This window comes from Canis lupus, chromosome 14 (assembly GCF_011100685.1).
Source record: "Canis lupus familiaris isolate Mischka breed German Shepherd chromosome 14, alternate assembly UU_Cfam_GSD_1.0, whole genome shotgun sequence".
In the NCBI taxonomy this organism is placed as follows: domain Eukaryota; kingdom Metazoa; phylum Chordata; class Mammalia; order Carnivora; family Canidae; genus Canis; species Canis lupus.
This window is the reverse complement of record NC_049235.1, coordinates 4,919,818-4,938,805: the sequence shown is the minus strand read 5'-3', so window position 1 is coordinate 4,938,805 and position 18,988 is coordinate 4,919,818. Positions and strand designations below refer to the sequence as shown.

At 53.7% G+C, this 18,988-nt stretch overlaps 1 protein-coding gene across 4 annotated transcripts in view; it reads right to left on the bottom strand.

Moving 5' to 3' along the window:
* Positions 1-789: 789 nt before the first annotated feature.
* The window catches only part of PLXNA4 (plexin A4), a 427,913-nt gene continuing 409,714 nt past the window's right edge, over positions 790-18,988 (bottom strand). For all 4 annotated transcript variants that reach the window (XM_038556478.1, XM_038556477.1, XM_038556480.1 and 1 more), the window contains exons 30-32: positions 17,389-17,601; positions 10,069-10,219; positions 790-8,009 (exon numbers count right to left, since the gene is read on the bottom strand). In XM_038556478.1, the coding sequence (XP_038412406.1) occupies positions 7,914-8,009; positions 10,069-10,219; positions 17,389-17,601 (460 nt within the window). In that variant the 3' untranslated portion in view covers positions 790-7,913. The remainder of the gene's footprint in view (positions 8,010-10,068; positions 10,220-17,388; positions 17,602-18,988) is intronic.

The window sequence follows — 18,988 nt, the reverse complement described above, 5'->3', positions numbered from 1 at the left end:
TTACGCTCTCCACTTTGGTGTTTCTGTCTCTCCTTTCTTATCCTGCTTCCCTCTCATGGATTTCACTTCAAATTATACAGATGTTGGAGACATGGAGCTCAACCTTCTCTGGCTGTTGACCTGAGGCTCGGAGAGACAAAAGGATCCATGGGAGGGCAGCCAGTTGAATGCAGAGGATGATGCAGAGTTTCTGGGCCCAGACCTGACTGTGCACGGCCCACTTTGCCCTGGAGGCCAGTCTATGGACTACGGATGAACGCTGGTGGCAGGTGGACAGCTGTCTGCTTCCCTGCTCCCTGCCTCCACCGCCACCTTTCCCCTTCTTGTTCTCTCCCTATCCTACTCCTATGCCAGAAGCACAATTGGGTTCAAGATTTCTACCCTCTGTTAAAATGCTGGGGGTGGGCTAGACTGATGAGATCACTCATACTGAGGTGTGGCTTGCCAAGAAGGCTCACAACAGGGATGGCAATTCGTGCCCTCGCCGGCACCAACTCCAGCAAGCTGGAGGGCTGTGTCGAGGAGGATTCAGAGGTTGATCTGGCTTCATGTGGAAGGGATGTCTGCTGCCAGCGCTTGCTGGTAGCATGCTTGCTGTCCCTATCTGGGGGCATTATCGCCTCCCGAGACATCTGCTTTGTAACTGAAGACAGAGCCATAATTAAGAGAATGTTTAGATACCATGTGGCTGGAGAGACAAGTTGCCCCACCTGTACGTGGTGGAGGCTTACCTGTGGCCAACCTTCCCCTCTGCCTGCTTCCAGCCAGAGGCATGAGAAAAGACCCAAATCCCAAAACTGCATTTTTATTATTTTTTAATAAACTTTATTCTATATTACAAATAGGTTTTTTTTTTGTTCTGAACTGCAAAATAGGAATGCCTTATATTTACATACACAGGTATACAATTAATTATAACAAAGGTACAGAAGCTTGCCTTTACCAAGTTACAACTGGGCTCCAATTTAAATAGCATAGGTTTCCTTTTTAAAAACTTTATTTTTTTAAATCCTTTTTTTCTTAATCTTACTAGGATACTCTTTTTTAAAAATCAAAACCAGAAGACCCTCTTCCTCTAATCGATTCCATCCACCTATCTTTGAGGCTCATTATAACACTGTTGTCTAAAGATATGTTTTGCTTTGTTCTAACAAAGTGTCAGTGTTCAAGGTGGGAACTTTATGGAAGCGGAGCTGGGGTGGAGCTGGAAGGGGGTGACCGGAGCAGGACCCACCTGCCCTACCCCCTTCAGCGGCCTCTCTCCAAGACTCGAAGGCCTCTGCTGTTCCTCAAACCACCCACTCATCCTACCCTGTTTCTCCTCTTCCCTCTAGTCTTTGACTTGACTCTGGGTCATGTGATCAGGCCAGCTTCCCCCCCTCTGCCCGGGCTCACAGCTCACTCATGAGCAGGTCTCTGTTGGTGGTACCCTGGCATTGCTGGTTACTATGGTGACTACTCGGCAGGACCCTGCTGGAAGAGACGGGCTGACTACTCGGCAGGACCCTGCTGGAAGAGACGGGCTGGTCCTTACCGGCTAAGGTGGGGAGGAAGCCAGTTGCACCCAATCCTTCCTGTCTCCGGGGCCTTGGGTTCTTGCTCTTGGTTGGCATTGCCAACACATGACTAGGCAAGGCCTTCAGGCCTCAGGGACACCAGCCCCAGGCAGGGGGTGATGGAGGGGAGGGTCATCTACTCTAAAACACAAAGTCATTAGTTTCCAAATGGAAACAAGAATCTTTGAGGTAAACTAGCTTTTCTTTTTAAAGAACGGAAGGTTTAACGAGCCAACAGCTGGGGAGAACGCTGGGGAAGGGAGGAGGCAGGACAACACAAGAGACACGTGTCGCATCTTGGTCACAGGCCTGAGCCGCATCCAGGGGTCCTATTGGGCGAGCGGTCTCACTTGGTGAAGTGTCCTTTGCATTGCTCTTTAACTGTATCCTCTGTTTTGAATTCCACTCTTGAAAGGGAGCCCTTCCAAAATGTGCTTGACTCATAAGATCAAAGATACTAACAAAAGATGTTCTAATTCCAGTTTAAAAAAAAAATGGTAGAAGATGAACTGCATAGAACCTGTTGTCTATTTGCCATGAGCGTTTGCACTCTCAGGGGGAGGGTGCTTGGTCCCTCCATGGCCCATCCCCAACGGGGTGACCCCTCGGTCTGAGGAAAGCTGGTGGGGACTGCAGGGGGCTCAGCCACACCAGGGGCGGTCCAGAGAGCCAAGACTGGACAAAGTGAAAGGGGGTAAGGAGGAGGGGGGTGGGGCACACCTGACCAAGAGCATTTCCCCCCCCCACCCCCCTCACTATCTCTGCCAATGAAGACAGAAACCTCTTTTAATTTCATTAGGGATTTTGTTTCATTCAGCTTTGCTGAGCTGGGGTAGTCACCAGTCTACTCATGGAATTTAATTGGGACTCTAATGAGTATGCATTACTTTTACAACCAAAAAATCCTCTATATTTTATAAAGTTGGATATTCCCCAAATTAAAAAACAACAACAACAACAATTTTATCAGGGAGCAAAGACTTGTAGTTTAAAAAAAAAAAAGTTTCTCTTGAAAGTCCAAAACTTTTACTACAGAGATTCCTTTGTGGATGGGGGGGTCTTTTTCTAAGTTTTCCAGTGGAGGGCTTTGCCACTCTCAGAGCACCATGAGGATGGAGGCCCATGGTTTCCCAGCCTCTCTCTGGAGCTGTCTCTCCAGTGGCACCTGTTGGGGCGAGGCGGCAGGAGACGGGAGGGGAAGGCCTGGCATCACAGGCTCCAGCCATCCCAGGTGCCCAGGAAGCACCGAGAATATTAGCAGCCATGGAGGCTGCTTCCCCAGGCACGTCCACATCCGGGGAATATCCTGGCCCATTTTTTAACAACAGGGGGAGCCCCCCAGCCCCAGCCCCCAGGCTCTTCTCATCCTTCTCAGGTCACAGGTGAAGAGTTTTGTTTCTCCCTTCTAGCAGTTTGGACTTTACACCCACACCTGGGCTCCCTCCTTAATTTCCAACGCTTAACATACACAAACAAAAACCAAATGACCTCAGACCCCAAATAGACAGTTCACATACAGGTTAAAGAAAAAAGGCGGGGCTGCAGGGTCAGGGGCTCTCCGTCACCTGTCCTGGATGCTGACGGGAAGCATGCAGGGTTTACAGGTGGTCCTTGACGTGAACTAGGAGTGAGAGGAAAGGCCAGGAAGGAGCCTGGATCCACCTGGGGCAGGGGCTTCTTCCAGGGACTCTGGTACCTGGAGGTTGTTCATGCCTAGACATGCCTCTCAGAGGTCTTTCGGACCCATGCCAGGACCACCTGTTGGGGCGGCCCATTCCTGCAAGGACCGCGGAGGGAGTGTCTCTGGGCCTGCAGAGCCTCCCTGCCTCTTCCCCTCCCTCCTTGCTCTCTGAGAGGTGGGAATGTTTGCTCTTGATTAAGAATAATTCACTTTAACCCTCACGAGGTTAAGTATTTGACTTCACATCCTGTGAAGCCCAAAGAATGTCGCCTCATTCCTGAGAATGGAGACAGATGGAAAACAGGGCTTTGCCTGTTAGGTCAAAGCGAGTGGTTGTTTTGGGTTCTGGAAACATCAGCAGGACTTGGCATGGGGCAGGGGGTGGAGGTTGCTTGAGAAATCATTGCTTGTGGCTCCTCTGATGGGGGACCCCCAGGGCCCAGGTGGGACTGGGGACCCCCAATCACTCAGGGAGGCAATGCTGGGAATGGTGGCAGGGGCTTGCCCTGGGGGGGGTGGGTTGTGAGGTCTGAGGCTCCTGTGCCAGGAGGTCCGCAGCCTTGGGTCAGAGCTGCGGGCAATGGGGACAAGGGGGTGCACTTGCCTCTGCGGGGGGAGGGACACTCTCAGAAGCCAGACATGCAAGGGGAACGCAAGCAGAGGGCCTCAGACGGGGGGGAATGGGGTACTGGGACACTACCTGGACATTAGCCTAGGGCTGGGGGTGTTGAGAACCAGGCCTGAGTGGCCAAGGTCAGCGGCCTTACCTGTCAGCGGGTCCCACTCCTGCCTGGCACAGCTCTGGACAGTCTGCTTCACTTTGGGATGATTGAAGAGGACTTCTCTCTCTGACCCTAGCCTGGGTCAGGCATCTCGGCCCAACCTGTCCACCCACTGGCTCACAAGAGGGAGGCTCTAGAGCCGACTCTGGGTGTGCATGTCCCAGGGGTTTGAACCTACGTTGGCCTGTGCACACTCAGGCTGTCCTCAGTCCCCGAATTAAAACCACATTGAAAGAAGGCAAGAAAAAGTATTTTCCTGAGGAATTAAGTGACACAGTAGCCATCTGCACTTAGTGGCCCTATTAGCAGGTACCAAGAGAGGCCGGCGTCTCTCCTTACAAGGAGGGACAAAGGATGACAGAGCCCAGCCCTGGGGAGACACCTCTCCCGAGAGGAATGACCTGTCCGCAGCCACCTGTCTCAGCTTCTCTCCATCCGTCCTTTTGAATTCAGGACGCCATAAAGCTGCCTGCCTTCCAGCACCTCAGCGTCAGCCCATCTCCCTCCTACGTTCAAAGTCCCCATCTAACCGAGGTCTGTTTTTCTGACTGTGTGATCTCCCGGCACTGCCTGGACCCTGGTGGTCTCAAGGGCGGGAGGGTGCAGGAGGCGGTTGGAGGGGAAGGTGAGAGAAGATGGGCCTTTCTTCCCTTTCTCTCTGCCTGGGACCCAAGAACCTAGATAAAGATTCCACCTTAAACAGAGTCATGACCCTGCAAATTCACAGTCATGGGGGAGGGCTCGAGGGGACCTTCCTTTCCTGGGGCCAGTTTGTCCAGCTCCCTTCTCTGCGGGGTGCTGGTCTGCGTGCCCCCCTCCAGGGGCAGCTCTGGGGGTCTCTGGCTTGCCAGAAGGAGATTGGGGGTCTCCAGGGGATATTCTGGAAAGACCATGGGAGCCAAGGACAGCTTTCCGACAACGCTGCCTTGTCTTTACTTGGAAATGTATCACATGTGCGCATGAATCCAAATGGAAAAAAATATTGTAAAAGGAACAGAGAAAGGAAAGAGAAACAAACAGAAAAGGGAGAAGAGAATTTTTGCGGACAAGATGGGTAGCAGCTCCGGGTGGTCCTCTCCTGTTTCTCCAGCCCAAGCAGGCCACAGAGGCTTCAGCAAACAACCCGCCTCCAGGAGGAAGGAGGAGAGCCAGGACACTGTCCTGTCCTCTCTCTTCCCGACATCGAGCTTTCTCTGAGGTGTTTGAAGCTTCTCTTGTGACAAAACCCGGGGCAGGGGCGGGTTGGGGAGGGGGGTTCTGTACCGACGAAGGAACAATAACAATAACAATAATAATCCGGTAAAAAATAAAAGCTTCAGCAGAACCACGATAACAGTCTTCTTTTCTGCCTGCTAATTTGTTTTCCTAACTGTGCAAAACTTAAAAAATAAATCAAACACACTCACTCATACATGCGCTCACACACACACACACACACACACACACACACTCGGTTTCCACTCAGCGAATCTGTGTTAAATATGTTTGTGTCTCTCTCCTCCCCAACCCCTCACGTGTGCAAATACATCTTCTGGCCACCGTGCCTCCTCCGCCCACCCGCCCGCTCTCACATGCTTCCTCTCTGGCCAGGGTCCGTGGCTTCCTGGGAGGAAATGAAATGGTCCAGGGCAGAAAGCCCATGCTTCTTCACCTGGCACTTCATTTGCCAAAACCTTTGGTTATCTTTTCCCCCCACAACGTACATCTTTCCCCTATTCTCCTCTTTCCATTGTTAGCTACTTGTGTTTTGTCCCCGTTTGTCCTCTCCTTCATGCCACATGATGCCCTGCTGTGGGTCACCTCCACCCGGCCTCCAGGCCAGTCCAGGCCTCCTTCGGCCACTGAGCACCCTGGTTTCCTACGGACCGGTGACTCTTCTTCCACCCACCAGCACTCAGCACAGAAAGCTAGTGTTGAAATGTCCTGAAGCTGCAGAATGAATGAGCAAGGATGGAGAAGAGAAACACCTCAGAGTCCCCTCCATAGGACAAGAAATCCTTTCGAGCTCTCTCTGCCTGCTCCTAGAGCAGACACACTCACATGCACACACATGCACACACACTCTCTCTCTCACACACACACACTCATATCCAAAGGGGCCAGAGTTCTTAAAAGTACAGGGTGCTCCATGAACTTTGCTGGAGATGAAGTGGTTCCTTCCCATTTTCACCTGGGGCTCATTGTGAATGGATGACAGAGACTGATGTCTGATGCTCAGGAAGTGAAGGCAAGACAGGAACCTTGACTTGCAACCACACTTTAGGTGATGCTTCTCCTTGTCTCCCAGAGTGGGGTATAATTAGCCAGCAGGACTGCTAAGACAGTCTCTTGCTTATGGTGGGAAACTGGGCCAGATGGCATCTAAAGTCCCTTCAAGATTAAGGTTTCCATGACCCTACGTTAGACCGTCTCTTACCACGGCCCCTGCTCACCCGTGTCCGAGCACACGTTGCCTTGACGGGCTGAAATGAGAGATCGGAGATGGAAGGACAGATGGAGAAACAGATGCCAGGGCCGAGGTCCATTGTATGTCTCTCTCTCATTGTTGGCCAGCTCCTTCCACTTGAGTCCTAGGTCCCTCCTAGACACGGCGAGCTGGGGACTGAGTTTGGCTGGCGTTTTGGTTTGTTTCCGTGAGGCTGTGCTTGAGCGTGGTTCTCTCCATGATGACTAGGGATGAGGTGAGGAAGGGCAGTGACCGAAGAGACAGCAGGTGGTGAGGGAGTCATTGCCAAGTAGGTCTGGACAGTCCAGTGACAATGTCGTCTGCATAGCAATGGCACCAGGCTCTGCAGGGGGCCAGGGCCTCAGCTCTTTGCCCCAAGCTTCTATAGAGTTCTCAGGAAGGGGGGTGGGGACGGAGCCAATAAAGGCGGCTGGAGGTAGAATCTCCTGGATGTACTCTGCATTTTACATTGTCCCCTGATGAGTGCCGAGCAAGGAGGATGCAGGTAGGTGCTTTCTCTAGACAGCATCAAGGATCCGGCAACGGATGAGCCTATGACTATGGACGTGCTTCATTTGCATTTGGGGGTGAATGGAAAACAACCGATTCTGCCCAGGGTGGATGCCACCCTCTTTCCCTTTCTCCCCCTCCATGTTACATTTCTGCTGCTATGAGCCAGACCAGAAGGTTAGGAGGGTCTCCACAGTGGAATGCAACCGCTGCTTCTCCCGTCTGGCTTTCCACAGGCAGGGGAGGGGACAGGGCGGGTAGGTCCCTAGGAGCACTTGGAAGGGCTCCAAGAAGACTAGAAGGTGACAAGGTGGCCTCTGAATGCCAACCCAAGAAGTGAGAGGCAGCTTGAAAAGCACCTCTCTACTCCTTCCCCACCCCCTTAATCCTTACTCCTCCGTATGCGGGAGCTGTGGCCTTTCTTCTCACAGTTGCAACGGGGCCCAGACCCTGGTGGACCCCCTGGAGATAGGCATTTGGGAAGGGAGAGAGCCAGGTGATGTCTTCCCAGTGAAGGTAATACTGAGCTCATTGCCTCTTCCCTAGACCAAGGGTTGGCCCAGTGTGGAAGGTGGAGTAGCAACGCAGGAGCGTCCTCTCTCCATGGCTCCTCCTCCATCTTTGGGCCCCCTCTGCTGATGCCTGGGAGTCAGCCAGGAAAGAGAGCCCCTCTGATATCTTCTGGCCAGGTCCCCGTGTGAGCCTGGCCGTCCTGGACTCACTGAGGGGTGGTGGCTTAGTTGGATCATGTTGGCAGAGCAACTGAGAAAGAAGGGATGCAGGGAGGAGGGAGAGACAGAAAGAGGCGGAGACAGAGACAGCGCTGTTCAGGGGATGCTGCTGACGCCAGTCGGAACTTGCACTTGGTAAAGATGATAATCTAGACTGAGGCACGGCTTGGTGTGTCCCTCCCCCCAGGGGCCCTGGAAGGACGGTTCTCAGCTGTCTAAGCTCATGAGGGTTATGACTTGTTCTAGTTTGTAGGCCAGTTTCTGCTTTCCGCACTGGTCGTCATGGTCCAGAGGTCCGAGGATCTGTTGAAGGGCCAAGAACGGGGAGGTTACTAGTTTGTGCATACGGGTCTGTGTTCCTAGGGCGTGCACAGACAGGGCGAGCGGGGTCAGGCTTGGAAAGCCACGTGCACACGAAGTTGCACACGTGAAGTCTCTGGGTCAGCAGGCAGCCTGGCTAACAGGGATGGAGAGATGCAGGGGCACTCGGGGGTGGGGTGCAGCAGGTGGGTACCCCTGTGTCAGTGAGCACAGGGAGTCGGCACATTCATCAACATGTCTGAATAAATGCATGCGCTCTGCTGCCCATGTAAGACAGCTGGCAGTGGGCAGGAGACACCTGTTCAGAGATGTACCAGGTCCCTGCAGGTTAACAAACACACAGGCCTACCCCCACGTAAAGTGTGGTGCCTGGTGTCTCCGGGGAATGTGCTTTCATAGATACTAAGAAATCCCACCCCTCCTTCCTAAAAAGGAGTATCTTCCCCATCAGCTCCCTGAGGCCCCCTGATCCCACATTTAGAAAGTCATTTGGCTTTGCTTGCGTGTCAACAAAAAAATATCCTTCCAAGGGGGATATCTCATGTTTTCCTGGTCACTAGCAGTGAATGATAACATCTGCCAAAGCCTTTTCTGGGATCAGATGGTTGGTAGAGAAGAATGACAGTGAGGACGCGATAAAAAATAAGTGAGAAGTTGACTCAGACTCAGGAGACGTGAGGCTGAATAACAGATCTAGAGTGTCTAGCTGGGTGATCTGGGGAAAAACACATCACTTCTCTGAACCCTCATTGCCTCATCTGTATAATGGGGGAACTCCTGGTCCCTGTGTGGGTGGCTCCCTTGGAGAGGACAAGGTCACCTAACACATGCGAGCGCCCTTCCCATGAAGTTTGCTCCACGAGGGGCACCTGACACACAGGTGTGGCATCTCCTGGCGCTGGGGCTGAGGGGTAGGGAGGCAGAGGAGCCAGAGAGGAGGCTGAAGGCTCCAGAGGAGGCTCCCAGAGCTCTGGATTTCCTGGCCCACTTAGTGTATTTTTAAGTGGGGAGACCAAGGTGGAGTTGCCGACCTCTTAGCTGGCCCAGAACCACCAGTTCCTGGCGCTAGTATTTCATGAGGATGGGGCATTTTTACACCAAGAGTAGACGAGTGTCCTTGTAGACTAAAGGGCAGTGCTTGCAAGATGAGGCAGCTGTACTCCTGCCCTGGCACATCCCGCATCATCCTTACTTCTCTCATGTGGCCACGGGCAGGTGACAGCCTTGCCCGGGACCAGCACCAGCCTGCAGGCTGGCATCTCGGTCCCTCCCCTATGGGACCCACAGCTGGCTTCCCCTTCACTGGAGGCTTGCAGCATTATGCTGCTCACAGCCTGCTGGGGCCTCTTCTGTGGCCTGGGGCTCCTAGGCCCTCTCAGTGATGAGCGGGGAGGAGGCGGAGAACGGGGGGGCACTGGCTCCAGCTCCTGTCACTACCTCCCACTACAGGGGAAGGTGGTTATGCTGCCGCTCAGACACAGGGAGCCTGGATTCTGAACCCACTTGGGCTAAGCCTGCATGAACTAGAACCCTCCCATAAGCACCTCTGTACTGGCCAGGAAGAAGGCAGCGTCTGCTTTCTTTTCCATCTGGGGAACTCTGTTCTGTATCTATTCTGTCCTGACCCTCCTCTCCCCTCCCCTCCCCTCCCTCTCCCACATACCATTCCCATGCAGCCTACCATGGGGGTGGGAAACTGCTTGCTTAAAGACAGATCAGGGAGAGAAAAGGGAAAAATAAAAAAGAGGGACAAGCAGGGAAGTAAGAATTTAAAAAAAGGAAAGAGAGAGAGAAAGAAACTGCTACTTTATCTTAATATCTGAGAATCGGGATGAATGCCGAATTTGCAGAACGGAAGGTTTCTAGGGTCCCAGTCTGTGGAGCGCAGCCGCCAAGTCCAAGGCGGCGGACAGCTTCCCCAGCAGAGGCGGGGGTCGTCTGGGGTTCGTGCCGGGGCTCCTGTGCAGAGGCTGCTACACAGGCAGCGACTGTTCATCTCTGCCCCGTCCTTCCCAGCAGGTGCCAAGCAGGGCGGGCTCACCTCCTCGCTGTACTTGCCCACGTAGGAGAAGATCTCCGAGAGCGCGCTCATGGCGTTGAACTCGTTCATGTGCATCCGGGACTGCTCAGCCAGGTACGCGTTCATGTCCTGGTCGCTGATGGCCGGCATCTTCCCGATGTCCGAGTAATACCTGCCAGGGAAGGCGGAGGGGAAGAAAGAGCTGCAGCCGTGCGGACAGAGGCCCGGGCAGAGTGAAACTCCCGGCACGATGTCGGGGGCCGGCGGATGGCGGGCACCACCCCCTGGGGACCAAGGCGGGCCCTCTCCCACCTGCGCTTCTGGGCTGGCCCTGTACAGCTCGGGTGCAGGGGGAGGATGTGGCTCCGAAGTGGTCAGGGGAGGACCGGGGTGGGAGCAGGAGTAAGGAGGAGCCGTCCCCTGCCTCAGCCTGGCCCCCAGCCCCCAAAGGGCGCCCGGTCTAGCTCTTCTGTCCTTGCCACTCCTCCTCCCACAAACGCAAGAGGTGCCCTCCACTGGGCTCCACTGGGCTTCCAAGCGGTTGCTCTGCCTCGATGCCCTCCCCTCTCGGGGGGCTCCCTGGGTGAAGCGGGGGCGGCAGGGGGGCTGCGTGGGGAGAGAGGCTGGCAGAAGGCAATCAGTCACTGTCACTTGCAGCTGTGCACTGCTGTCAACTGGTTAATTAGACGCCAGCATTTACATTTTTAATTTCTGCAAGTTGACATTATATGCAGCGAACCCCAACTCCTCCACCAGAGGGGAGTTGTGCAGGGTCCTAATGAGGAACGGAAAGGCCCCAGAGCCCCCAGAGACACCCAGGCCCCCTTCCTGGGTGCTTATTGGGGGTGGACCACACCAATGGGCCTGGAGCCTACAAAAGCAGGGAGAGACATCAGGGCATCCGGGGAACCGCTCTCCGCACTGGAGTCCTGATCACCCCAGCTCAGCCTGCACTGAAAGCCTCAGCCCTCAGAGCAGGGAAGGGCATGCCTGAGAACCTGGAACAGAGGAGGGTGGTGGGACGGTGGCGGAGTGGGGATAGGCCAAGGTGAGGGAGGCATCGAGGACACACCGTTTTAGGAGAGGCACTGGCTCACCGGTGTAAGTGCAAGTGCCAGCGACAGGCCCCGGGGATTCCCAGAACTCAGGGCTTGATTGGGCGAGTGTGTGGCATCCTCGGAGGCTCTGGTGCCGTCTCAGCCTGGCCCCTCGGCCCTGTGCCATTCCCAGTCTGCACCTCTCAGGGTACCGCCCACGGATGCGTAAGTCCTGTGCCATCCCCCCTTCCATCCCCCTCTCTGCCCAGGAGTAGGTGACAAGCTGGAGAGGTGGCACTTGCGTGTTCCTCTAGCCATCAAGCTCGAGGGTCTGCAACTAAATGACAGTTCAATTTGCTGCCAGAGCCTTCCTGGGCCGACGAGGGCCGTGGTGGCCCCGCTGCCCTGAGCCATAGCCTTGCTGCGTCTGTAGACCTGGCGTTCATTCTGGAAACTTTCCGAGGGAGGCAGAGGGAAGGAGATGAAATCTGTGTGCTCTGGCAAAGGAAGGGGCTGGTCAGGGGGCGCCTCCTCTGACCTCAGAAGCCGGGCCACACACAGACACACTGGCCAACTGCTTTGTTGAGCTGATTGCCTTTTGGCAGGAGGTCTGGGCCCAGGGACAAGAGCTTAATGAGATGGCCTTTCTCGGAAGCGCCTGGGGCCGCAGACAAGGCCGTCCTGCCCCCAGCCCATGCGGACTTCATCCTTCACAACCTTCATCCAGGGCGGGGTCATGGCTGGTCCCCTGACCCCTGTCCCCCTCAGGTTCAGAGCCATCCCCATCCCCGCCCGGTTCCCTGTCCTGTTGCCTTATGGCTCCTTCACGCCATCCCAGAAGAGCCCGTTCTCTTCCCGGCCTGCAACCCACCCCTCGACAGCCTCAGCGTCCTCTGGGTCCTGGGTGATTTAATGACATTCCAGGTATAAATGTTCCGGCGAGAGACTCGATTCATTGGCACTATTTCTGGAGGGCAGTAAATGCCAACGTTCCATTTTATAGTGGAGACCCAGGGGTTTTGGTGGTGGCTCCCAACCTTGTCCCCTCCCGAGGAGATGTGTGCCACTGTCTCAGTGCACTGGTCGGCTAGAGGGCTGTGTGGTCAGGTCACGTTGGCGAAGACCATGAACCGATGATCTTCCTGGCTTCTCCACGGCCAGCGGCCCAGCGCGTCTCTGCTAACACACCTGTGTCCAGAGCTCCCTCCTGACAGTGACACTCTGTCACCTGTGGACAGGCAGATAGACTGAACGGGATGAAAAACCCAGGTCCTCACTCACAGGACATGACTGTCATCACAGGCAAAGACTCCTGCCATTTCCGTTGCCTGTCCGTGACACCTCTCACGGGTATGTGAATGGGCCATCAGGCTTTTTTTCCTCCTGTGGTATTTAGCTCCCCGGGGTGCACGAGAGCCCAGGTAAGGGACCACTGTCTCCACTGGAAATAGCAGGTGCCCAGCACTCTGTCCCTTCAACAAGGCTTGCCTCGGAGTGTGCTAGATGCCTGGTCCATTTCTCCAAAGAGAATATATAGAAAGTGTGTCTGTGTGTGAGAAAGAGAGGGAGGAAGGGGTTCGGGGTGGAGGGGGGAGAGGGCAGGGCTTCCAACCTTTTCATCTGAAGAAATGGGTGGTGGCTCACCCGGATGTGCTTTGCATTATGCTACCATTCATGTCTACATGGAGCAGCCCAGTCTCTCCTCTGCTGTCTCCGTGCAGAGGCCGCTGGATTGGACCAGCGCACGTCTGTGGTCACACACTTGCTCATGAATGCACCAGGCACATGTCCTCATCTTCGGCAAGTTCTAATTAGCTGAGCTGCATGGCCATGGAAGGCTCAATTTCCTGGATGAGTGTGGGTCTTGGGTCTGGCTGACGCTCTGCTTGGTTCTTGTCCCCAGCCCTGCCGGGTCCTAGCTGGGCCCATCCACCTGACAGGGCATGCTGACCCTGCCTTGACCTCTCCTCAATCCCCTCCAAGGCTGTGTCCCCCCCCCCTCTTGCCTTGCTAGCACCCCTTGAGCCTGATAATGACCTCACCCTGGATTCCCTGGCTGTGTGGGTGATTGCTTCCTTCTCAGCTCCCGCTGGGCTGGCCTTTGTGCTGGGCCCCGCCACCGCCACCGAGAAGGCTTATTGATTGTGAAGAATGCAATTATGCTCCGTTAATGAACTTCAAACAAGTGTTCTTATCAGCAGTCTGTGCAGTGAGGAAGGGAAAGGTCAGCTTGGGCTCGTGTACTTGAACTTCCTCCCAGGGGATTCACCTGCAGGTGAGCCCCTTCAGAAGGGACTGATGCTCTGAAAGGCCCCCAAGAACTCCCTCTGGCTGGCCAGGACCTGGCAGGCTGGCCAAGACCACACTTGCTGAGGATGTCTGAGTTCCACCACTGGCCCTACCTAGCATTCTTTGCTGAGTTTGCTCATACCAGATGGGACGCCAGTACCCTTGTGGGTCCTTGGGGAGCTGTATGAAGGCAGGGTCCTAGAATGGTGAATTTTCTGCATTTGTGAACTGGGCTTCTAGGGGATGGGCCCAGTATGTGATGGCGGGTATCTCATCTCTGCCATTATGACAGCTCCAGTGATCACAAAAGTGGTCTCCAACGCCCTGAACTCTTAGAAGAACAAAGTTTTGTCATCTCTTCAGACAACCTCAAGGATGAAGGCATAGACATGAAAAATGCTTAGAGCCTGATGTTCTGATATACAGACACTTGGCTTGCAAGGCCCAGTACAAAAGTCTTTTCCTCTGAGAACTGTTCACTGACCTCTCCAGGCCCAGCAGAATCAGGCTCTTACTCTCCCAGCTGCACTATTACAGCTCCTGGGGCTTGTTGAATGCCTGTCCGTGTCTTCCTGGACCACAAGAGCCACAAGGGAAGGATCCAGTGTAATGTATCCCACGTGCCCCATACACTCTTGATGGAGACCATAAATGTTTGACCCACGGATTGATGAATAAGTTAATGAAATGTCTGTATTCCAATATTGCTCCCAGGGTGAACCGTCACAGTTTTATATTTTGAATGGATGGCTTCCTTAGGGGGCATTTTTAAATATTCAAAATTCTTAACCTTTTTTATGCTGTGACACAGGTGACAGATGATATTCTGATGTGTGGCACAGCCCAGTCCAGTTCTGAGCGGGTCAAGTGTGATTCCACTCCACTCATTCTTACCTGGAAAGCCTTGAGTGCAGGTGAGAGAGGCTAATGCTGCCGTAGGAATAACCTTGAGGCTCTACCAATTTAAAATGAGAGGAAACCCCCACTTAACACGATAATTCTATGGCTCTTGCTAATGATACAAGAACTACGACTGGTCACGATACACTGGGCTGTTCATGGTGACAACATCACTGAGTTCTGCTCTATGAGTGTAGTAGTTGCTTGCTGCTGGGGACCTAGACATCCTGCTCCCTTTCTCTGGGTGTGGCCATAAGCAAAAACCCGGATACTTGTAGAGAGGCAGCAGAGACTGGAAGTCTGCAGTAGAGCCGCTGACCATTAGCACTAAAAGGTATTTGGAGGCAGGAATGGGATGGGAGGATGGGAGGAAGAATGGGATGGGAGGACTGGGTTGGGGGAGTGTGGGTAGATGAAGAACTTCTAGGAGATACAAGCCAGCATAGGTGTGATAGAATGATCTAGGCGGTTCAACCGACAGAGTTAGTGAGGTCTCCAGAATCCAGATGCTTCCCCCTGCTCTATAGAGGGGACCAGCCAGGGTAAGTCCTCTTTCTCAGCTGTGCTGCACGCAGGGTGCAGTCTCCCACAGCGAGTCACTAAGCCTGAGTCCTGTGTGGGCTGTCTGTAGGCTCAGGCAGTGACATTACCAGCGAGTAAGCCCTGGCCATAAGAGGTTGGGCTCTACCGACATTCTTCTGACCTGCAGGCTGCTGGTGCCCTGGGTAGGCTGAGGTGGGAGACCAGGCTCACAGTGGATGGTGATTGAGTTCTGTGCTTCTAGGCTTCACTTGCCAGCAAGCAGACAAACTCGGGGGCCAGGTTCCTCAGGCAGCGACAGCAGAATCGATCCATCCATCACCAAGTGAAGAAGCACTCTAGACTTGATCTCCAGACCAGTCCACACTGTCTCCTAATCCCCCTGTCTCTGTACCTCGTCCCAGAATGGGAGGAGAAAGGGTTGGGTGGGATCTTAGGCTAGTGAAAGATGACTCTCCCTAGAGTGCCACTGGTTGCTAAGAAACTGGCAGGATAAGAAATGGAAACCATCAAGCCACTCCTAAAAATAACCAAATGGACTGGGGTTCCTCATGACCCGTAGCAGCTGCGTGGCACAGATTTCATTTAGCACCGGGCGGCAGGAAGGCCATTAGCCCTGCGCATGCATTACTCTCACCCTTGACTGGCAAACTGTTCTGGGGAGTGTCCCCTCTGCAGATGCTTCAGCAATGCCCCCTGCCCCCCACGTCCCTGATTCTTTGCCCCCGACCTGAGGTCCCAGCACAGTGATGCCACACCAGTGCCCAGATAATCTGGCCTTGCTGCCACCTTTTCCCCCTCTCTCTTTGCTGAAGAGCTGTTGACCACACAGGAGGGCTAACCCTGTTTCTGGCAGCTCTATGGTCAGAAGAATGAGCTACCATCTCTGTGGAGGTGAGAGCCTCTCCTCATGACTCAGACATAAATACAAGGACAGGAGCTCTCTCTCTCTCTCTCTCTCTCTCTCTCTCTCTCTCGGTTGGCCAACACCGATGCCCACTACACGCATCAGCAGGAAGGGGTGGGGAGGATCTCAAAGAATAAAATTCAACCCTTGTTAGCAGAATTATGTTACTGAGGTGGCCAGGACTCCATGCCCTCTTAGTTATTCCAGCTCTTTACAAGGGAAGGCAGTTTTCAAATATGAAGTATGGAGACTGTCTCTTTGCTATGGGTGAAATGATACTCTTCATTTTGTCTTCAGTTACTAAGTCAAGAACAATTTTTGGCATCTTTTACTCATTAAAAAGAAAAAAAAGTCCTAAAAAAAAAAAAGGCCTCAAAACTGAGCTTCCATCTAGGTTTCCTAGTTTTAGGCTGTATGATAAAAAGAGAAAGGGACTCTAAAATCGAGACTGCCATGTGGAATTGTGCATTGTTCACTGCACAAAGGTGCTTGGGGTGACAACCAGTCCATCCCTCAACAAACCATGCACCCTGGCCTGGGCTTACACCCTTCTCTAGGAAAGGGCACCTGCCTTAATTCACACAGAGGCACCATATAGCTTGGTAGAGGCCAAGTCTAAAAGTATCATAAATAGTAGAAAAGTGATGTAGGCGTCACCCAAATTTGGGATCAAGTCTTATCTTGGCCACTGAAGTCATCTTGGGCTGATTACTTAGCCATTCTGAATGTGTATTTCTTCACTCTCATGGGCAGAAAATGAGGTTATAATCCTGTCCTCTTATATTCCAGGGCTACTGTGATGAATAAATAAATAAAGCTTTGGCTGGTTGCCTAGCTCAGGTGCTTGGTATGTGGAGCTGATTGGCCCAGACAAGCCACTGATGTTCTTTACCACAAGTTAGCCTTGCAGGAAGACGGGCTCCCCAGCTTACGGACGGCCCTGCAAGCACAGGACACTGTGTAAGACAGCGATTAGGTCAGGGCTACGATGGCCGAGAAAGCACTACAGGGTGCAGGGCATCAAGAGGTCGTCTTGGAGGGCTCAAGGGACTGGGGCCAGGAGAAGCGTCAGAGTGAGAACGACATCCCCACTTGACGTGGACAGGGGCAGACAGGTTAGAAGACTCCAGATTTTCTGTGCCACGATGTTATTTGGTCCCTTGAAGATTTGTTTGTATGTTTTATTTTGTTGGGGTGGGGATCAGAGCAGCGACTTGATTTCCTTCCTGGGCCTGAAGGCGTTTCAGCCTCGAAGGGCTGGGGCCCTCCAGGCAGGGAAGCAGAACCCAGTGGTAACTTCCAGCCAGGTTCCCCGGGGTCTTGCTTCAGCTGACAGTGCCACTGGGGACAATGGGGTGTGGGCATTGCAATTGCAGGATCAGGCTTTGTGACTGATCCTCCCTCTGCTCCTACCAGCTCACCTCCTCCTGCTTTTGGCCCTGACATTTTAGGGTTTTGGTTGCTGTTCCAACTGCTGCTGGTAGTGACAGGGCTCATGCGCATTTGGCTTGCCTCTTAGAACGCCAACCCTTCGAGCTACTTCCTTCAGGACAGCAAGTACAATATTTCTATCTGTTGTCTCCATCCACTGGGGTGGGGAGCCCTCATGGAGAGCAGTTGTTTGCTGCAGCAAGGGGCCCTACTGTGGCTCCCGGGCTCAGCACTCACCTCTCCACCCAGTTCTTGTAGCTGGGGATGTCCTTGGCATAGAGCAGCTTGTTGGAGGGGGAGTCCTTGCCCAGCCGGTGCTCTGACGTGGAGCAGGAGTCCATGAAGGTCTGGGCCACCACGGAGAGGCAGGCGTCCGTGATGCTGTTCTTGTGGATGTCAAACACAAACTGAGGGTTCTTGATCATGTTAACCCAGAACCGCAGCGGCAGGCTGTGGAGGGAAGAGGCAGGTGGTCAGAGAAGATAGGGCAGGGCTCTGTGGTGTAGTCTGGAGAATTCTCCGGGAAAAGAGAAAAGGCTGGGCACCAACCATCCTTAATCAAAGCCTATGCAGCCAACTTGCCTTCCAGGAAACTGAGGATCAGCAAGGTTGAACCATGGGCTCCGGTGAGGGCTTGATGCCCGGCCTGCACCATGGGACTACCACCTTGCCTGATGGGACCAGGCTTTGGGCTCAGAGGTGGCCAGGACGGGTTCCAGACTATTCCACTGTCTGCCCCCTATGCTGGATACAAGGTACATCTGGTTGGCAAACCTTAAAGAATAACCTGGAATATAGGCTTTGTATCTTATTCTCTGCATCCCACTGTATGACTTGGAAGGAAGCACTTCCTTGCCCCCTGGCTGGTGGTATCAGCTCCATCCTACACAATGAAGGTCCTGGGGCTGAGCCCTTTAGAGTAGCTAACTGATTTCTCCTCTCAGAGCTGGCCTTAGAGACCCACATGACAGGCTGTCAGCTGCCCCTGGTGTTCCCCCTCCGTCTTCCTTGCACTTACCACCTACTGTATACCCCTCGCACTTAGCACCTACTGCATATCTGGAACTATGCTAGCACCTGCGGCTACAGTGTGAATAAGACACAGCCCTCAAGAAGCCTGTGTTCTGGTGGGTTGGGGGGGCATCAGACGCGCCATAGAGTATGTGCTCTGGGATTGATCAGTGCTGGAACCCAAGGATATCCAGGGTCTGATGTGGGGCACGCGGAGATGTCATCCAGGCCACCCCGAGAGGAGGGTCCAAAAAGTCTTCACAGAGGGAAGGACACTTGATGGTCTTGAGTTTTAAAGACTCACAGGTGGGGATCCCTGGGTGGCGCAGCGGTTTAGCGCCTGCCTTTGGCCCAGGGCGTGATCCTGGAGACCCGGGATCGAATCCCACATCGGGCTCCCGGTGCATGGAGCCTGCTTCACCCTCTGCCTGTGTCTCTGCCTCTCTCTCTCTCTCTCTCTGTGTGACTATCATAAATAAATAAAAATTAAAAAAATAAATAAATAAAAAAAAATAAAAATAAAGACTCACAGGTGTTCCCTAGCTGGAGGAGGCCTGGAGGATGTGTGAGGGGAATCAGCTAAACCAAGACAAACAGAGAAAAAACCATGCAGTGTGGTCTGATAACTGCAAGGCCCTGTCTGTGTTGCCAGAAAGGGTCCTGGGGCATCGGGAGAAACGTGCCCACCTGCCGCCTTGGGCCAGACTGCTGGCTCTCCCACCCTGTGGGTCCATGAAGCCCACTGAGATACAGCTTAGGAAGCAGGGTGGCATTGAGCAAGGGATTGCTTGTTTCCCTCCCTCTGCTCCTACCAGCTCACCTCTTG